The 17,034-nt window shown below is 40.5% G+C and overlaps 1 protein-coding gene across 2 annotated transcripts; it reads right to left on the reverse strand.

The window, feature by feature from the left end:
* Nucleotides 1–322: 322 nt before the first annotated feature.
* Nucleotides 323–16,756, reverse strand: rgl3a (ral guanine nucleotide dissociation stimulator-like 3a). 2 transcript variants are annotated; one of them, XM_072384404.1, is made up of 18 exons: nt 16,433–16,756; nt 15,594–15,855; nt 10,694–10,983; nt 9,250–9,294; nt 8,943–9,112; nt 8,520–8,677; nt 8,094–8,405; nt 7,905–8,008; nt 7,731–7,815; nt 6,288–6,359; nt 5,598–5,684; nt 5,480–5,512; nt 5,238–5,362; nt 5,049–5,144; nt 3,787–3,925; nt 3,425–3,694; nt 3,002–3,116; nt 323–2,762 (listed from the first exon to the last, which is right to left on the reverse strand). In XM_072384404.1, the coding sequence occupies exons 2-18, from the start codon at nt 15,780–15,782 to the stop codon at nt 2,608–2,610; spliced, it is 2,445 nt and encodes an 814-aa protein (XP_072240505.1). In that variant the 5' UTR covers nt 15,783–15,855; nt 16,433–16,756; the 3' UTR covers nt 323–2,607. The 2 variants fall into 2 exon arrangements, with proteins under 2 accessions (XP_072240505.1, XP_072240506.1); XM_072384405.1 differs by lacking the exons at nt 15,594–15,855; nt 16,433–16,756 and adding an exon at nt 12,086–12,328.
* Nucleotides 16,757–17,034: the final 278 nt, after the last annotated feature.

Below are 17,034 nucleotides of genomic sequence, written 5' to 3' on the forward strand. Positions count from 1 at the left end.
AAAGGGAGGAAATAGCAGAAAAGGAAAAACTGGAAAAAATAAAAGAATAAATCATAAAAATTGAAAACAATATTTCCACATTTATTTCCCTTTGCATTTTTTAAAATCTGTATAAAATCTTTCATTAATTCATCTTCATGTTCCCTCAATTTTTCATGCTTTTCCAGCTTTATTCTTTACTCATTTCATATCGTTGATATGTGGATCTGATCCTGAAGTTAATAAGTTAAATAAATTAATTTCTTCTGAACCAAAGACAATCTGAGATCATTTATAAAAAATGTATGCACAAGACATTAGAAACAAAAGGTGCTGCACTGCATAAAGAATAGATTTTCTTTATTGGTGGACATTTAATACTAATTATGTACAGCAAGTGCTTACATTTGACTTAAAAAATAGATCTCTTGAAATAAAATGTTCAAACAAAAACATGTTTACACAGTAATGCTGCATGTCAAACACATAATGATAATGATAATATGATGGACGGTTACAACGGTTTACTGCAGCTATCAGACTTCGCGTTACCAACTGCTCACCTGACTTTTACCGAACCACAGCATCTTTAAAACTAGACCCTGTGATGCAAAATCCTGCAGAAAACCCAAGATTTTATAGTGCAAACGATTTTTTCGATTAATTTCAATCAGGGATGTGAGCAAACTCGACTATATCCCTGAAGAAATCTTTATTTTGAGTATATTCAAAACTGCCTGGAAGTTTAGGGAGGATTTCACATCACGGAGAAGCTGTCACGTGTTCAAATTTAATTCACATGCCGGGATGCCTCCTTCTCACATACAAGAACCATCCTTCAGAATAATATCTTTCACATTGATGCAGGTTTAGTGCGCCTTATACCGCTCATCGTGGAGGGTCTGCTGATGCATCTTTTTTCTGGATTACAGATGTTAGTGACCAGCAGCCAAACCTGATGAAAGGCACATCATTGTGGTCTCTCATGTCTGCATTTAAAACTTTTAACCTTTGACATAGATGCCACAAGTCAGACAAAAGTCACTCTCATATAAAAAGTTTCCTTCATTTAACCACCGAAGATGATAAAAAAAAACAAAAAAAAAAAAACAGGTTTCTTCATTTAAACTGATGCAAACTGGGTTAAACAAAGAAAGTTTGAGATTTAGGCCAAAAAAATAAGCATTTCGTTTAAAGGTAAATAGTTGTATTTTTCAGCCTGAGCCTTTTTTCCCCCTCCATCTTTTAGGGTACTGACAAAAATGTCTGGAATCGATCCAATATAGAGAGAATGAAAGTGAGAAGGTAACAGGGAAAGTCAAAATGGCTGCAATGTTTGACATTATGGTCATCCAGCCAGCTAGGGAAGAGAGGTGTACGGTTACAGAGTAGCAAAGTAGAAACTCCTGCTTCCCGTTACTGAAAAGACTTAATATGCTGCTTCATGTTTGTGCATTTCTAAATTGATGCAGCACACTTTGTGAAGCTTTCAGGCACTACATTTAAAGGGCTGGGACACATTTAAGTTGTGTTTAATAGTGATACAAATAGATCTGGACACTTGTTTGTACCATTTTTCCTAAAGAAAACAGTTGTCTCAAGAGTGGAGAGACCTGCTGCTGATAAAGAGTGTTAACTAGCAGGATAACTATGCCATACATTACACTGCAGTAGTGTTTTTGTCATTTCACTCAATACTGAATCGATTCATTTATCCCCGTTTATCACTTTAACCTATATGGAAAAAGAAAAGGCTTGGACTCAAAAATACTGGAACAGACACAAAAACACATTTTTAATCATGCTACTTTTGCTCTAAAATCTGAATACTGAAATGCATTAAATAATTTAAGGAGATAAATTTATATATTAAGTTACTTTAAAATATATAAATCTTTAACTAGAAGACAAGTAAATACTCATTACTGACTCTCCAAACAAAATTGCTGTATCACAGACAACCGTATGGGATCAAAACTAAACAATACTACTAGTATGGGTTTCAAACTTAAGTTTCACTTTTCTCCAACGTATTCAGAGTGGCTGAAATCAGACAGATTTCACTTTTGATCTGTGTGGGACTGCTTACTCATTAACCACGATCAAAAGTCAAAAGTTCCCGTTTAAATGAGCTGAAGGAAAAGTGTCATATCTGCATCACAGACGAAAACAAAAGCTCCTGATTCTGCAGTCACACAGCCCGATTAATCAATTTCCACTGTTGAGTCACAACAAAGGACTGTTGTGTCAGACCAGCTGCTCCTCATGTGCTTAAACACCAGCAGTGAAAGCTGAATTGTCCTTCCAGGCGCCCACTGGGACTCATGGCTCACTACGATCCACATTGTTGTACAAGTTTGCTCATGTAAAGACGTAAGATCCTTGATGAATCTTGTTCTTCATGACATCCTTCCTCCGAATACCTCGACATCTCCTTCAACAGCACAGAATAGTTCATGTTTCAACACATTTTAGGGCTGCGCCTGACAGTATGAGAACTCTTCCAGGTCATTTTTCAGTTGAAGTCTCCCTTTTCTGCTGCACACCGACTGTCATGGCAACGAGAAGAAATGGACAGCTCCAACTCTTAGTTTAGCTGCAATTTTTTCAACCAGGACAGATGCTTTTTCACTTGCTGTAATGACCCCTGTGGTTAGCTCCAGGGCTGGAGGAAGAGCCTATATGTCTCCCGTGGCTCTTCCAGCGCCGACGCAGCACAAAGTCGTAGTTGTCAGAGGTGCACATGGCGTAAAATACGTTGGCTTTGTCGGGTATGTGGAGCTCTGAGGCACAAAGAAGAATTTAATTACCAAGCTATCCCGCATTTCTCTGCAATTTTCACAAGCTTCTACATTTTCCATTTAGGAATCAAAGCACAAGTTAGGCCAATGAGTTGAGAACATGTACATCTTAATTAAAATCTGATTTATATGATTATTCTGTAGAAAAATACAGGACTACTGGCCTGGCTTCAAATACAGAGAGATCAATCACCACTCAGTGCTCAAGAAGAGAGATTCACCTTTTCCATTGTTGAGCATCTGGTAGAGGCTGTAGTCGTTGCACCTGATGTCCTCCATGTTGTGCTTTTCGAGAGCTCTCTGAATGACCTGAGGTGTGTGGTCCTGACTGGTCAACTGCAGAAAAAAATCCAACCAAAGAGAACAGCTCACATCTGTGTCCACAAAACAGCAAATCATTGCAGTAAAGGAAAACAATTAATGTCACAACTAAGAGACTGAAGTTGTATTCACAAATTGAGGATTTTTTACAGAGCTTTTTGATTTGAATCCTGTCAGTTTATGGTCAACAGAAACAGGTCAATAAGCGTCATTAAGCAATCAAAACTCTTCTGCTTTCCTTTTTTACAACCACCTGAAGTACGTCAGCCAACATCAGTCTGGCTGACTTTTAAAGTGCATGTACAGCGAACTGCAGAACATACCAGAATGCTCTTGTAGACATTTCCATTGCTGACACACTCCACGCTGACCCTGATTATGCACAGGTCTGAGATCTGTTTGTTGTAGACGGGCAGCACCGCCTGAGAAGAGCAGCTGGACGATGACGAAGACGACTCCGGGCTCAGCACCAGAGAGGAGGAGCTGAGATCTGGCTGCGAGGAGCTGCAGGACGAGCTGGAGAGGCTCGGTGATGAGGAGATGGACATGGAGGAGAAGTCCTCTGTGACATTGTGAAGAGAGCCTGAGAGTGACTGACGGGAAGAAAGTGGAGTGAACATGAGGATCAAGTATTTTCTTGTATGTTTGCGCAGGTCAAAAGTCTGGAGATTGCTCGAGCTCATACCTTGAATTTGAGTCTTCTGAGGGGGTGGGGCTGAGGGGCGGAGAGGTCCTCCATGTCTGAACTGCTGGAGCCAGAAGAAGACACGCTGATCTGGTCGGCGTGGGTCTTCCTCGGGGAGCTCTCGCTGCACGTGCGCAACCTGAACACGTGATTTAACATGCATTTTTTTATATAAAGTAAGCAAAAAAAAAACAACCCAAAAACATTTTTTTAACATTCACATTTGAGATGGAAAAAATATTAAATGTTCTGTTAGTCAGTAAGAAAACAGCTTTTCTATTAACTCTCAGAACAGATTTCAATATCATTTCAATGTGATTTCAATGTGATGAGTTTTCACTCATGTTGTCACATTTGTTGATGTTGAACTTTTTATATATATTTTTTAATATTCCGTCCAAACCTTCAACCAATGAAGTAACTACCCTAAAAGAGTTGTAAGATAAAGCTTGTGCATCCTTTAAAATCTTATTACTAATAAAATGTGGTCTGATCATCTAAATCACACTATACTAACATAACTGAACTAATGGAAGAAATAGTTTGTATTTCTCATGTCTATAGGGGACATAATCAATAATCAATCGAAGTCAAGGCTGGAAGAGTTATGGGAACTTCAAAGCAGCCTGGATTCGGGTGAACAAATTAAGAAGATGAAACTAAGGAGAAGAAAAGTGCAGGTTGTAGAGCTGCCCGTATAAATAAAACACCACAAAGTCTAGTTAAAGACAAGAGAGGTTAGTGTCCATAAAGATACATTCTCTACAATTGCATGAAACTGTTCGTTCAAGAGGTGAAAAAGACCTGCAAAAATCTCTTTTTAAACGTCTTTATTCGGGTGTTCACTGTAAGAAAAACCCAGAAGAATTATGTTAATGGAGAGATTTCAAAAAGTGAACCCCCAGTTCTCCAGAGATGTTACAAAAACGACCTGTATGCTCCACTACACTTCTGCTAACTGTAGTTAGCAACTGTAAAAACAAAAAATGCACATTTGGATATTAAAATGAACTGCAGTGAAAACAGATCCTCAGCTGTGAGGTCTGGTTTGTTACGTTGTGATCATTTGAATTAACTTATGAATGAACTAAGGAAGCGTTAAAGCAGCGAGACAACAACCTGAAACACACCCAAAGTACACCAACATCAGAACGAATGAAAAAGTGGAGATGCTGTGTCAAACATGATAAATAATCAACTCATGACACTTGTTGATTTAAAAGAGCTCATGAAACATTCGACTACTGGTTTTCAAAACTTACGAGGTGAGCTTCTTTGTGAGAAGACGACTGCTCCATGAGCTGGGAGAGTTGGGGCAGGGATCAACTGGAGGCTCCAGTTCACGAGATAACTCGTAGCTACAGAAAAATAACAGATAAAGTGAGATGTGATGGGCTTCGGTGGAACCTGCTACTTAATCATTACAGTGCCTGGCGTTCAGTATGGTTTACCTCTCCTGGTCTGTGAGCATCTGAGTGTGAGTCTGTAGCCAGGCAGTGACGTGAGAGTTGTCTGGAAGGCTGTAGTTGGAACAGAAAGCTTGAAGCTGTCGAATCTGAGAGAGAATCTCAAACTCCTGCAATGGGAAACAATAAAACCATGAAACAGAAGAATAATGGAAGCATATAAAATATGTTTAATCTTAAAAACATGCTTGAAGACAATCATTCACATAAGGTGCCACTACACCTACCCGTCTGCGTTTCTCAAAGTTGATGAGCCCGCTCTGTGAAAAATGGAAAAACAAAGAGTTTTATATGGGATCATAAATCCCCTAAAGTGCCATAAAGAAGGATAAATAAAGAGCTCACCTCCACAGTATCGGTCAGTGCCGTATCCAGCATGGTGAGGACTGTCAGGTAAGTGCCGAGGTAGGGGACAACGCCGCTGCTGAAGTTCTACGGGTAAAATTAAACCCTTTAATAAATGCTACATCATAAAGGCAGAAAAACGACTAATTTTCTTGCAGATATTTTATCAATGCAGTAATCTCACACATGTTGTGTTAGCTTCAGTTTTCATAAGAAAGCAGGAAATTGAGATTTCTCATGTAAGTCAGTAAGAGCAGAAAAATAGTTAAGGTAAAAATATATACACAGAAATGAATATAAAGGGTGGCTACTATTTAAAATGGTTGAATATGGGGGTATAAAGCATTTAACAAACTGCCCCATCTACACTAAGTAAACCGATTAACTGTGGGAAACCCTACACGTGTTTTGTTTTTTATCTTTCTCTGGAAAACTGCATTATTATTGCAAGTCTAAATGTTTTCCAGTCAATGCTTCGTTTTTTAAAAAAAAAGAAGTTCTTATTAAACAAAATCAGCTTGAAAACAGAACTTAAGAGGAAGTGAAATTGATGATGCAGGCAGAGAAACGCCTGCCTTCCATTTTATACCACCCAGCACTGCTGACACGTTTGTTTTATTTTAGAGGTCAAAACTGAAAGTGAGGAACAAAAAGGTATTTTCCAAACAAAATGCTGAGCATTCTCTTTACCATCTGCCTGGACTCGGAGCAGAGCCGGGGCAATTTATCGCTTGGCGTGGCGTTGCTGTCAGGAGTCCCATCCTACAGACAGAGAGTGGACAGCAGTCATGTCAGTGCAGACAGAACATAATGAGTCAAATTCAGAGTGTTAATGCGAGACGACAACAAGCACAAGAGTTATATAACTGTTCCTTTCAGGGTTGAGCTCTTCCACACAGGGTGCTGCGGGTGTGGGAAGGTTCAGTCTCGATTAATGAATGCAGTACGAGTAGTACTGGAGGAATAGCAGACACTATGTACTCACATAACTACTTTTGAGCTTTATAGGGCACTTACAATAGGCTTCTCTTTGTTTTACCAAGACTGGTCTGCAGATAAACGCAGTATCACTAAACACACATTCATATCAGTTGTTCACAGTGAATGCCTCTCAAAACAGAACAGAAATCTGGTGATCTTGAGTACTAGGAGCAGCTCAGTATACTGAAATATGAAGAAAAATGGCATCTAAATCATGAAGCTCGCTAGCAGCTAACCACTGACTTGTCTGCAACATTTTGCAACACACAAAGTTCACGGCAATGACAGTTTTGCTCCGTTTTACCAATGTACAAAATTTAGTGTCGTGTTTATTTATCTCTTGATATATATATCTGAAGTTAGAGCAGTTTACCCAGTTTAACCATTAATGTCAGCTGTGGTACACTCATTGAGGAGATTTTATTGAGACAGATGGTTGCCTTTCCTGGGACAAGTTCTGCTAAAAATGAGATTTTTTTTCTGTGCTGTTGCCATGTCCTTGCTCAGGGGGGACTGTTGTTTTTCTCTCTGTAAGCTACCCTGTGATGACAGAATTTCCAGGGATTTTTCATTTTTCTCTCGTATTTGGCCGCAAAATGATGATGGACACAAAAACCTTTCCCGATCAGACCTACACAGAGCGAGAAGGCCACAGCTCCAGCGTAATATAACAAAACACGGTCAAGTATAAATATTTGTACTTGCAGGTGACAAGCTCAGATTATCAAGTGTGTGACAACATTGAAGTCTGAAAGCTTATGGGAAGAAAACAGTCTACATCTGAGTGAGAGGAGGCTGCCATGAGAAGGAGGAGTTATGTTACAGAGTTGTAGTAGAAAAGCCTGGCTTCGTAGAAACAAACGCTGGGTTGTAGAAAACATTTTTAACAGAGATACCTTTTCCTGAAGAACAAAGCTGTTTTATGTGTATGGAGCTAATTTACTTCTAAGTTCCCTCTTCTCTAGCAGTAGCTCCCTTGCCTTCTGTCAGCTCGTTTCTCCAGCTAAGATAAATGGCATTCCTCAGTGTCTGAGCATACCACTAAATTAAATGGTCAGATGTGATTAGAGCGGGTGCAGGTTTTGCTTTTCGGTGGGCTTCTGTTGCGAACTGAATAACTTTGTTACACAAATGTGTGGGTTGAAAACACACCTCCACAAGAATCTCTTTGCTGGTCAGCACAAAGTTCTCATCGGGGAAAGTCTCACACAGGTGGTCAAAGGTGTTCATGCTTTCTCTGAAACACAAATATGAAAACGTCACGACAGATCTTAATAGAAGTTGGGAGTAAAATATGCGAGGAGTGTCCTGATGATGTTTGCCGACCTGCTCACTGCAGCCCAAGTCTTCTTGAGGCGATACACAGCGTTGGACTGCAGGGCTGAAAGGATGGCCTTCAAAGAGGAGAAGTTCTTCAGCTGCCTGCACTCCTGTGGAGACACATACTGCTGTTTTATAGATATGTGACTTGATAGTAAACATTTAGTAAAATGGTACATGTGTTTTGATCCTGACCTGTGCAATGGCGATCCACCTCTCGATGATGCGTGCTCTGTGGGCGGGTCTGGTGTGTGAGCAGCGAGGAGAGCTCGGGGCAGAGGAGGGGTACAGGAAGGTAGCAGCCTGGCAGGGTGATGAGATGGGAGAGGAAGTAGAAGGGCTGGGCAAGGATGGGCAGAGGAGCGAGGTGATGACACGGTTGGTGACTGCGTTAAACTGGGAGATGGTGGCGCGGACTGTCGGCGCCAGGTTTCGGTTTTCTTTCTTGTCTCGTTGGGACCAAATGCAGCCCAGGCAGTGGAAGGGAACCACTTTGATGAACAGTTCCTGGGGGATAATCAAGCATAAAGAGGGTTAAAAAGATAAATAAATTATCACAGCAGGTGACTCCAACAACAATCTGACACAGAACTTAAAAAGATTTCTGTAAGTCAAACCTACAGCGTCCAGTCTGGTGAGCTGCTCTGCCACGTCTCTCACAGGGAAGTCAGTAAAGTTGTATTTGTCCTCCTTAGTGGACATCTCTCCTCCATCCTCCTGATCGCTCTGCTCCTGCTGCAATAATTCACAATGGTGCTCTGACGCAGACTGGCTGCAATCTGTCAAATCAGGTCATAAAAGACACAAGTTCTTCCTGCTCATCTGACACCACACAAAATACTTTATCAGTATGTCTAACTATGTAAATATTTTGTTTGACAATGACAAGTGAAAACAAACTGTTAAAAATGCTGAAGTTGTTAACCCACTGAATAAATATCACACATATCATCCCCTGTAAACTGTCTATAAACTGCAACAAAAATGTGTTTAATTTAACACATTTAATCACTTGCTTTGCCCTTCTCTACTTTTCTACTGTACCTTGTTCCTGGAATCTCTTGAGGAGAGCATCAGCAGCCTGAGCCAAACGCCTCAAGCAGAGTCGACGATGCAAGTAGACACACAGCTTTCGGAGAGCCTGGTACAGGGGGGGCTCCTGGAAGTCCTCGCTGTATTCTTCCAGCCACAGTCGGATCACAGGGAGTAAAGGACTAAAAGATATCAGAGGGAAGTAATGTATGAGGCCTGACGAAAAATCTGCATATGTTGCGACAAATAAGAAAATAGTTATTGTTAATTTAAAAAAAGGGGAGGGGGCACAATGCAAGGTCAGCTGGACTGCACTCACCTGCGAGGGCAGACAACGTTATCCAGTTTGGTGACTGATTCATCTCTGTGGAGGAAAAGGGAAACAGCTACATATCAGCTAAACTGTAAATCAAAAGACTATCGTCATATCAGAAAGGACAACATGGGACCTGAGCAGTGACAGAAAATGTCCTGTAAACAACATGGATCCCAGCATTGAACCCTCCTAACTGTTCATCCTGTGGAAGTGTCCTTCAACAGTGGGAATCCCTGAAGAGACGCTGTGGCCTTGGTACAGAGTGTAACTTAAAAACTATATATAAATATGCTGTAAAACTAAAGTGAAGAGACAAGTCTTACTGGTAGGACCAAAATCTGCACCCTAACAGAAAAGGATCACCATGTACAAAAACCCTGTAGTGTAAAGGAGGGAAAGCACATTTCCCAGTATGCCCTGACCTCTTCCTGAAGCTCACAAGAAAGCTGCTGCCACCAGCACAGCACATATACGGGAGAGTGTTTGACAAATAATATATCAGTTTACTAATGAACACAGTTCACAGCTATTTGAAGCCCATTCAGCAAAGGTGAGCAAGCTGATAGAAATCAGGACATTTTCTTTGAACTCTTGATTAATCCAAGTTAAATTTTAACTAATTTCCACTCTTTTCAAGGAGCAAACAGTAAAGGAAAGGAGGAGTGCTGCATCTAACCCTGAAATCATTCCAAAACATTCCTGCAGGTGATTCCTGAGTGTAATAAATCAGGCAGGTGCAAAAGCTCCCCTGCTGGGTGTGGCAGAGGTAGTCATGGCAACTTTGTAAGGCAGCAAAGTTGGAGACTGCTTTGTTTAGCTTGTGACGATCAGGCTCGTCATAGAAACCAGACCCATGTCACCAGAGGTTTGCTCTGTGAATAGCTGATGGGACGTAAGTAGGTCGTTAGACTGCTTTCTCCTTTGGAAATTGATTTGTGCATCTGACACGTTGTAAAAGCAGGTGACGCATACGCACCGCTTGCACCTGAATGCAGTGACGACCCTTTTTTTTTTTTAAAGTAGGACACTTTAGAAGAAGAAATCAGTGCCAGAAAAGCTAAGAATCTCTGTGTGGAGCCTCTGAAAAGGAGAGGTAACTTTAGGGTCTATTTACCGGACTTCACTATAAAGCATAACACTAAAATAATTACTGAATGAAGCAACAGTTGGTTAACCTAACATGACATATAACCAACACGAGTCTAACTTTTTCATGAAAACCAGGCTTTAACATGTCATTTTACAGGTGCTTTTAAGTGGGTTCACATTCCCCAAATGTCACACTTTGTCTTCCTCCATGAGCTGAAATGTTTTGTCTAAAAACACAGATCCTTCTAAATCAAGCATCAGCGATGATCTCATATGTGGGCTCGCCGACCAGCTGACTGCGCCCTCATGATTTTTGTTAACACTCGTCTCAGTTCAACAAAAGTCTGCAGTCTCTCACCTCTGAAACAGCAGCTCGATGAGGGTGCTGGTGGAGGTGAAGGCCCTGTAGGTGGAGAGGAACACATGGATGAAGTCGGGCTCCCTGCGCTCAGGGTCCACCAGGTGGGTGACCAGGCGCTCCAAGGTGGCGGCCTTGAGCCTGCGCACCTTCACTGTGTGGTATTGGACGCAGCCGAGGCCCAGCGAGAGCTCCGGTGAGTCCGAGCTCAGCGGGGCGGGCTCCCTGCGCAGGGTGATGCCAAACACGGCACCATCCTCCTCCTCCTCGCCCCACTCCTGCACCGGATCCTGCAGAGGGAGAATAAAAAAAACAATCATCATGCAAATAATGACCCAAATACATGACAGACTTTTCTCCTGAGCGATACAGCAGCAAACCAAAGATCCTCTAAACACTATGGAAAATATGCATAAGAAATAAACTTTCAATACAGATCTGGAAACGAGTCGATCAAATGAAAACAAAAAAGGTCAGAGTGGGTGTTTACAGCTCTGCCGATCTGTTTGTTACCCGGCCAGAAAAACAGACAAACAACTGATGACTCGAACAATGACTGGACTAAGAGGCATTCACTGACGCACTTATTTATGCCCACAAACTCTAATTACTGAACCATGACAAAGTTTAACACAGTCTGATGAGCCATATATATATTTATATATTATAGACTTTGTACTGTGGATGCTGAGAAGATATGGCAGGAAAGTATATTTAATTTCTAATTCTATAAAATAAACTTGATAATACTTTTTAAAATTACTCTCAAACAGTGAAAATTTTAGGAAAACATTAAATTAGGGTACAAAAAAAAAATCCTTCATGATGCATCCTGAAAAAGCGTTCACAAAATATAAATGATGTCATATATTTTCCCAAAACAGAGCACAGATTGCACCTAAATCTAACCCAAGTTAACATTAACCAGCAAAGAGCGATTTCTTTTTAGACTTTTAACTATAAAATATTAGTCTCAGCTCAAATATCAGAGCAACATTCCACAAAAAAGGGAAATAAACAAAAAGGAATTACAGCTGAAGGCATTTCCAATATTTTGTGACAGATCTATACCAAATAAAACACCATAATATTCGAGTATGACATAATTTACAAGTCACAAAATCTGAAGTGAGGCTCACTGATTGCACAGGTGGGAATTATGAGGTAATTTCTGAGTTTTTTTACACGTGTAGCAATAGAAGCAAACCATGCTTGAAAACAGCACGTCACATGACAGAAACCAGCTTCTTAAACACAATGAAGCAGAGGAGGATAACACGCTCTGATTCAAAGTATTATTACTGTTTGTCCTGGTGAATAAACAGAAGCAACAAACTAAAACGTTGTGCCGTATCTTGTTTTCTACAGCCTTAATAATCTAAACAAACCTACCATCGATAACTGCCACTTCCCCATCTTTTTCCTGCTGTTGGGGAGAATACAAGTGTTTAATTCCTGCTGCTTTAGGTTGCAAAGGAGCCGCAGCGCAGGCTGCAGTCAATTAAGGATTTAGCTCCGTTCTCTGAAGGTTTTCTTCACTCTGAAAAGCACCTGAAACTTTCATTTTCCAGAGTTGATGTAGGAAAATTATAAGAGAAAAAAAGTAATCCTGACTTCAGAGTCGCGCAGTTTCGTCCCGACAGAGCAGGGAGGTGACGGAGGACAACTATTAAACAGGAGGGCGTCGAGTGGGCGGGGCCAGTGAGCAGGTGTGGGCGGAGTCACGACTGTAGACCAAAGAGGGCACAGGAGTAAATAACAGCTGACATAATAATGCAGGTTTATGAATATTCAAAGCCGGCTGGAAAGTATTTGTTGATACTGTGACTATCATGGCAGCAGTAGTGCCAGCACCTGATGGTGAAAATACCAAGAAATAATCCACAAGAAGTAAAAGTCTATTTTCAACCTTGAAGCAATAAATATAAAATAAAAGGATTATTTTTACGTTTTTTGTTTAAAATAGTCAACACTGTATATAATTTCACGAGCAGAGGAATGTGCTCAACCCTTAAAAGGAAGATTTATTCTCATTAGATATATTTGAAAAACAATTCCCCTTGACTTTGTACATATGGGGTTTTTAAGTGCACAGGAAAGGTTTACAATTGTGACTTTACGCAGTGACTTTACAATTGTAATTGGAAAAGTAACTTGTAGCTAAAATATTCAGACAAATGAAGTGGGGTAAAACACGTGCCTCTGATTTGTCATAAAGATGCATAAAGCTGCACAAATTGACAAACAAAGTGTCTAAAATGTGTATACTTAAGTACAATATTTGAGTAACTTCACATAGTTACTGTACTTTCTGGCACTGTTACCACCTGCTGTTTGCTAAATTAGAGGTAGCAGAACGAGGTTCAGCCACCATCTAACTACAGAATCCTGCTTCTGAAATATTGGACAACTTAAACAAAAGTCTCTCCCTAAAAACGAGGCACATTTAGCAAATGTTATATACATAAAAAGTCTTTGAGCAAGTAAAACAAGCAATAAATCATGGGGACATTTATTTTTCAGTTTTTCCAGTGTAAAAGCACATTAACTCTACAATGAGAAATTAAGTGACGTAAGCAGCTGTCTTTAAAGTTAAATGAAAAGTGTAAGAGTCAGAATTGAGTTCAAGCATGACAAGGAAATGTCAGACAACAGCAATCATAGTGATACTTAACAGTTTCTAAAAGCACTTGGAATTTCCTGACTAATCTGGTGACACATACAGGAATTTTTTTTACTTGAAATCCAGCACTCTTGCTCAGAATTATTCCCAGTTTAGGCTTTATTAGTGCCATTTTTGCCAAAAGTGATGCTGGAATTTCACTGGGAAAACCAACAAGTAACAAGACGAGGAAAGCAAGGAAAACTATTTGGTAACTTGTGGAAGGTGTGAGGTGTACTTTTACTTCCACATTTTATGTCTGAAAAATGCATACTTTTTACAGAAAATGCTTACTCTGACATCTACCAGCATTATGCCTGCCAGTCATTAATACAACGTCACTTTTCTTTAAGCTGATAAAAGGAAGTGCAGCTGCAGCTTCTCACACTGAAAGCACCATGGTTTCGGTATATCACCCTGTACGTCATATACTTTATGAGTGTAAGATGCTTATTAATGCTTCATATGATGCGTTTATATCTGCATGTGATGGTGCGTAAATCTTGAAATGGTTCTGGGTGTGACTGTATTCCATCATTAGTCATTTTACAAGAGCAGAAATGTAAGTTCAAAACAGAACTGAACAACTGAGATTTAATGCTGTGATGTCAGGTGGCAAAGCCAAAAGTTTCTACTTTGAATTAGAACAATTTCCTTCGATTTTCTGTCTGCTTAAAGCATGCCCCATATTCCGGCAGGAAATCTGCGCTTTTAGTTTTCACGAAAGAGCAGATGATCATTTTACAGGAAAAAGATTAAATATGTTAAAGGAAGATCGGTCGTTTGCAGATAAGAGTGAGAGTCCAGTCCAACATCAGCAGACCAGAAGCAATGCGGTTATTCACGGAAGAATCTAATCAGCAGCCGGCAAGCCTACATTCCTGCCCATGGCCTCAGTGTGTCGGGTAAAACTCCAGGTAAAACAGGTCTGGTCTGCTTCTTAAAAAGCCAAGTTCAAGGAAGTACAACATGAGGAAACTGGACTCTGATTCAGAGCTGTAATACAGAAAAAAAAACCTTACTTCACATGTTCTGAGACAAAGTCACAAAGAAGCAAATCACTGACAAGCTTGAGCACTTCATACGTCTCCAATCAGGCTGTCCACTGCTCATTAAGTCCAAAGGAAAGAATGATCTTTTTGTTTGTCTAATGAGTTTTTGACTCTCTTGTGTTTAACAAACCCACACAACATTTCTACGAAGGCCTAACAAAAGAGCAGGGAAACAGCGGCAGGAGAAACCTCAATTAGTTGGAATTATACACATGACTGAGTGATGAGGTGGCAGGCAGACAAAATGGCTTCAGAGATGGTTCTAGTTTAGGTTGCTATGGCAAAAAAGATGTTGTCAAAAACCTTATTTTAGCTAAAAATAGATAGCGATATGACACACTTCCTGGAGAGTCTGTTGACCTGTAGTTCCTTATCAATGTTACTAAAAAGGGACTGATGGTGAAGATGTTCCCAGTGGAAAAACAGTTGTAACAAGTGACTGAATATAAGAAAACTGCACAGCACATGTATCAGATACCAGCAGCCAAATCAGCTCTGATAATCCACTGAAACCAGACTGAGAGGACGCTGAGTAAATTAAAATAAAAAGCTAATTCTTCAGCAATATTTAGAGTAAAACTAGTGACGAGCAGTACTTTGGTTTCTGAATTGTTGTTGACAGCACGGCCTCTGAGAACTCGTGAATGGCATTAATCATCATTCCTTATTGACTAAATGATTCACAGAGAAAACAAGGGCAAATAAAAACCATATCTGGGACTGGATACCTTCTAGTTTTGGGATGTTGGTGGGACAAAACCATGATTTTGAAGACTTCTAAAAATGGTGTTTTATTTATTTCAGGTTTTATCTTCTGGTTAAACCGGAAAATAACTGACCATTTAACTAGAGATTGAGATGAGCTGTGAATTTTCCACAAAACTCTAAAAGATATGAAAATACTTAAACTAAAAATGTTAATAACCTAATTCCTCTAGCCACAGAGAATACCTCAAAGATGTCAATGTTTTCACGATTAGATGTTATTGTCTTATTGAATAATAAACTGCATGTGTGCAGTGGAGATAACTCAAGTGTGGTCATTATTTTACTTTTATTACTTCTAAGCAGGACAGTTTGAAATAAAGGCAATATACCAACAATCTAGTTATGCCTGATCTAAGAATATTGAGAGGATGTAAAATACAACACAGTAGATCTCTGGCATCTTCAGAGACTGTCTTACCTCATACGGTCCATCGGTGTCCAGCATCTGGAAGCTCCTCAGCCACACGCCGGGCTCCGTGTCCATGTGGACGCCCACGCAGTGACTCGACCTGAGCCACAGGAGCCTCTTCATCCTGCCCACCCTGCCGCGGAGGCTGCGGGGTTCCCCTCCATCCCCTCCTCCACACACAGGAAAAACGGTCCTCATCTCCCGCTCTGTGTCCGTCACGCTACAGGCCCACGCACACCTCACCGGGTCTCTCCCACACCTGCTGCTTCATCTGTGCGAGGGAGGAGAATGTGAAGGCAATCAGACACAATCACAGTCACGCTACGTTCACTGCAGCCATCAAAAGTAGGCTTCAAATCTTTAAGGAAAAAACAAATCCTACAAAGAACTGGCTCAGTGGTTGCTGAACATGAATATAAAGATCATGATTGCTCTGTCAGAAATTGGTTAATGTCTCATGAGGAGTAGCATTGAACAGTGTCACAAGTCATGATAATTATATCTTCTCACAGAAAATAAGTATCTGTTCCTCTCTTAACTGGAGAGGACACACACATGAGTGTAAAAAGCCATTTTGTCTAGATAGATACAGTATGAATAGATCCAAGAATGTGGCAGTCGGACATATGCTCTGTTAAATTTGCTCGTTTGTTCTGTAGAGCATGATAATGAGCCTCATTGTCAGTATTAAAGAGATTTCCAGATAATCATTAAAAACTTCTTAAACAAGAGGAGCAGAAATTCAATTACACATAAGACTCACAGCATCAAAAGCAAACATCTTAACCTCTAAGTGCTTAAAGGAATACAGTCAGATACATAGAGACGTAGAAAAATAGTCACTTAACTGTAATTCTGCTTCTCTTGACTCTTGATGTCCATGTTCAGAGCTGCATTTATCCAACCAGAATATTCATGTAGAGACAGTGTGAAGCTTGGAGGAAGAGACTGGCATTTATGGCTGAAGACTGATTGTTCATTGTCTCAGTGGGTGGATGATGCCCTGCGCATGAGTGTGTGTGTGTGTGTGTGTGTTTGTGTGGGAATGGCCTCGTCCTCCTTGTTTGGCTGTACTCTGTAATATGTGTAATTACGGCCCACTTTAATTGCGTCTCACGATTCAGATCATTCCAGTTCACTGCCCTGCTCATTAAAGTAAGGCACAAACTCTGCGCCCTCATTGTCACCTTTAACATGGGTAAAAACACTGAACCTGGAAGCGCGGAGCCCTAAAAAATACACGGATATCCTGAATAAATAAGCAGTTTGAACGATGTACAACCTGAGAAGAGTTAATCTGAGAATGGTGAATTTCCTTATCTCTTGTCCGGAGCTTGAATGTCTTACCTGCGAGAGATTTATCAGACAAAATGAGCGTGCGCAGTCGTGACAGTAGCAACATCTACGGTGAAATCTGCACAGATAGCTGCAGTGTGTTTAAGTGGAAGCC

This window comes from Leuresthes tenuis, unplaced genomic scaffold (assembly GCF_036924035.1).
Source record: "Leuresthes tenuis unplaced genomic scaffold, fLeuTen1.0.hap1 SCAF_4, whole genome shotgun sequence".
In the NCBI taxonomy this organism is placed as follows: Eukaryota; Metazoa; Chordata; class Actinopteri; order Atheriniformes; family Atherinopsidae; genus Leuresthes; species Leuresthes tenuis.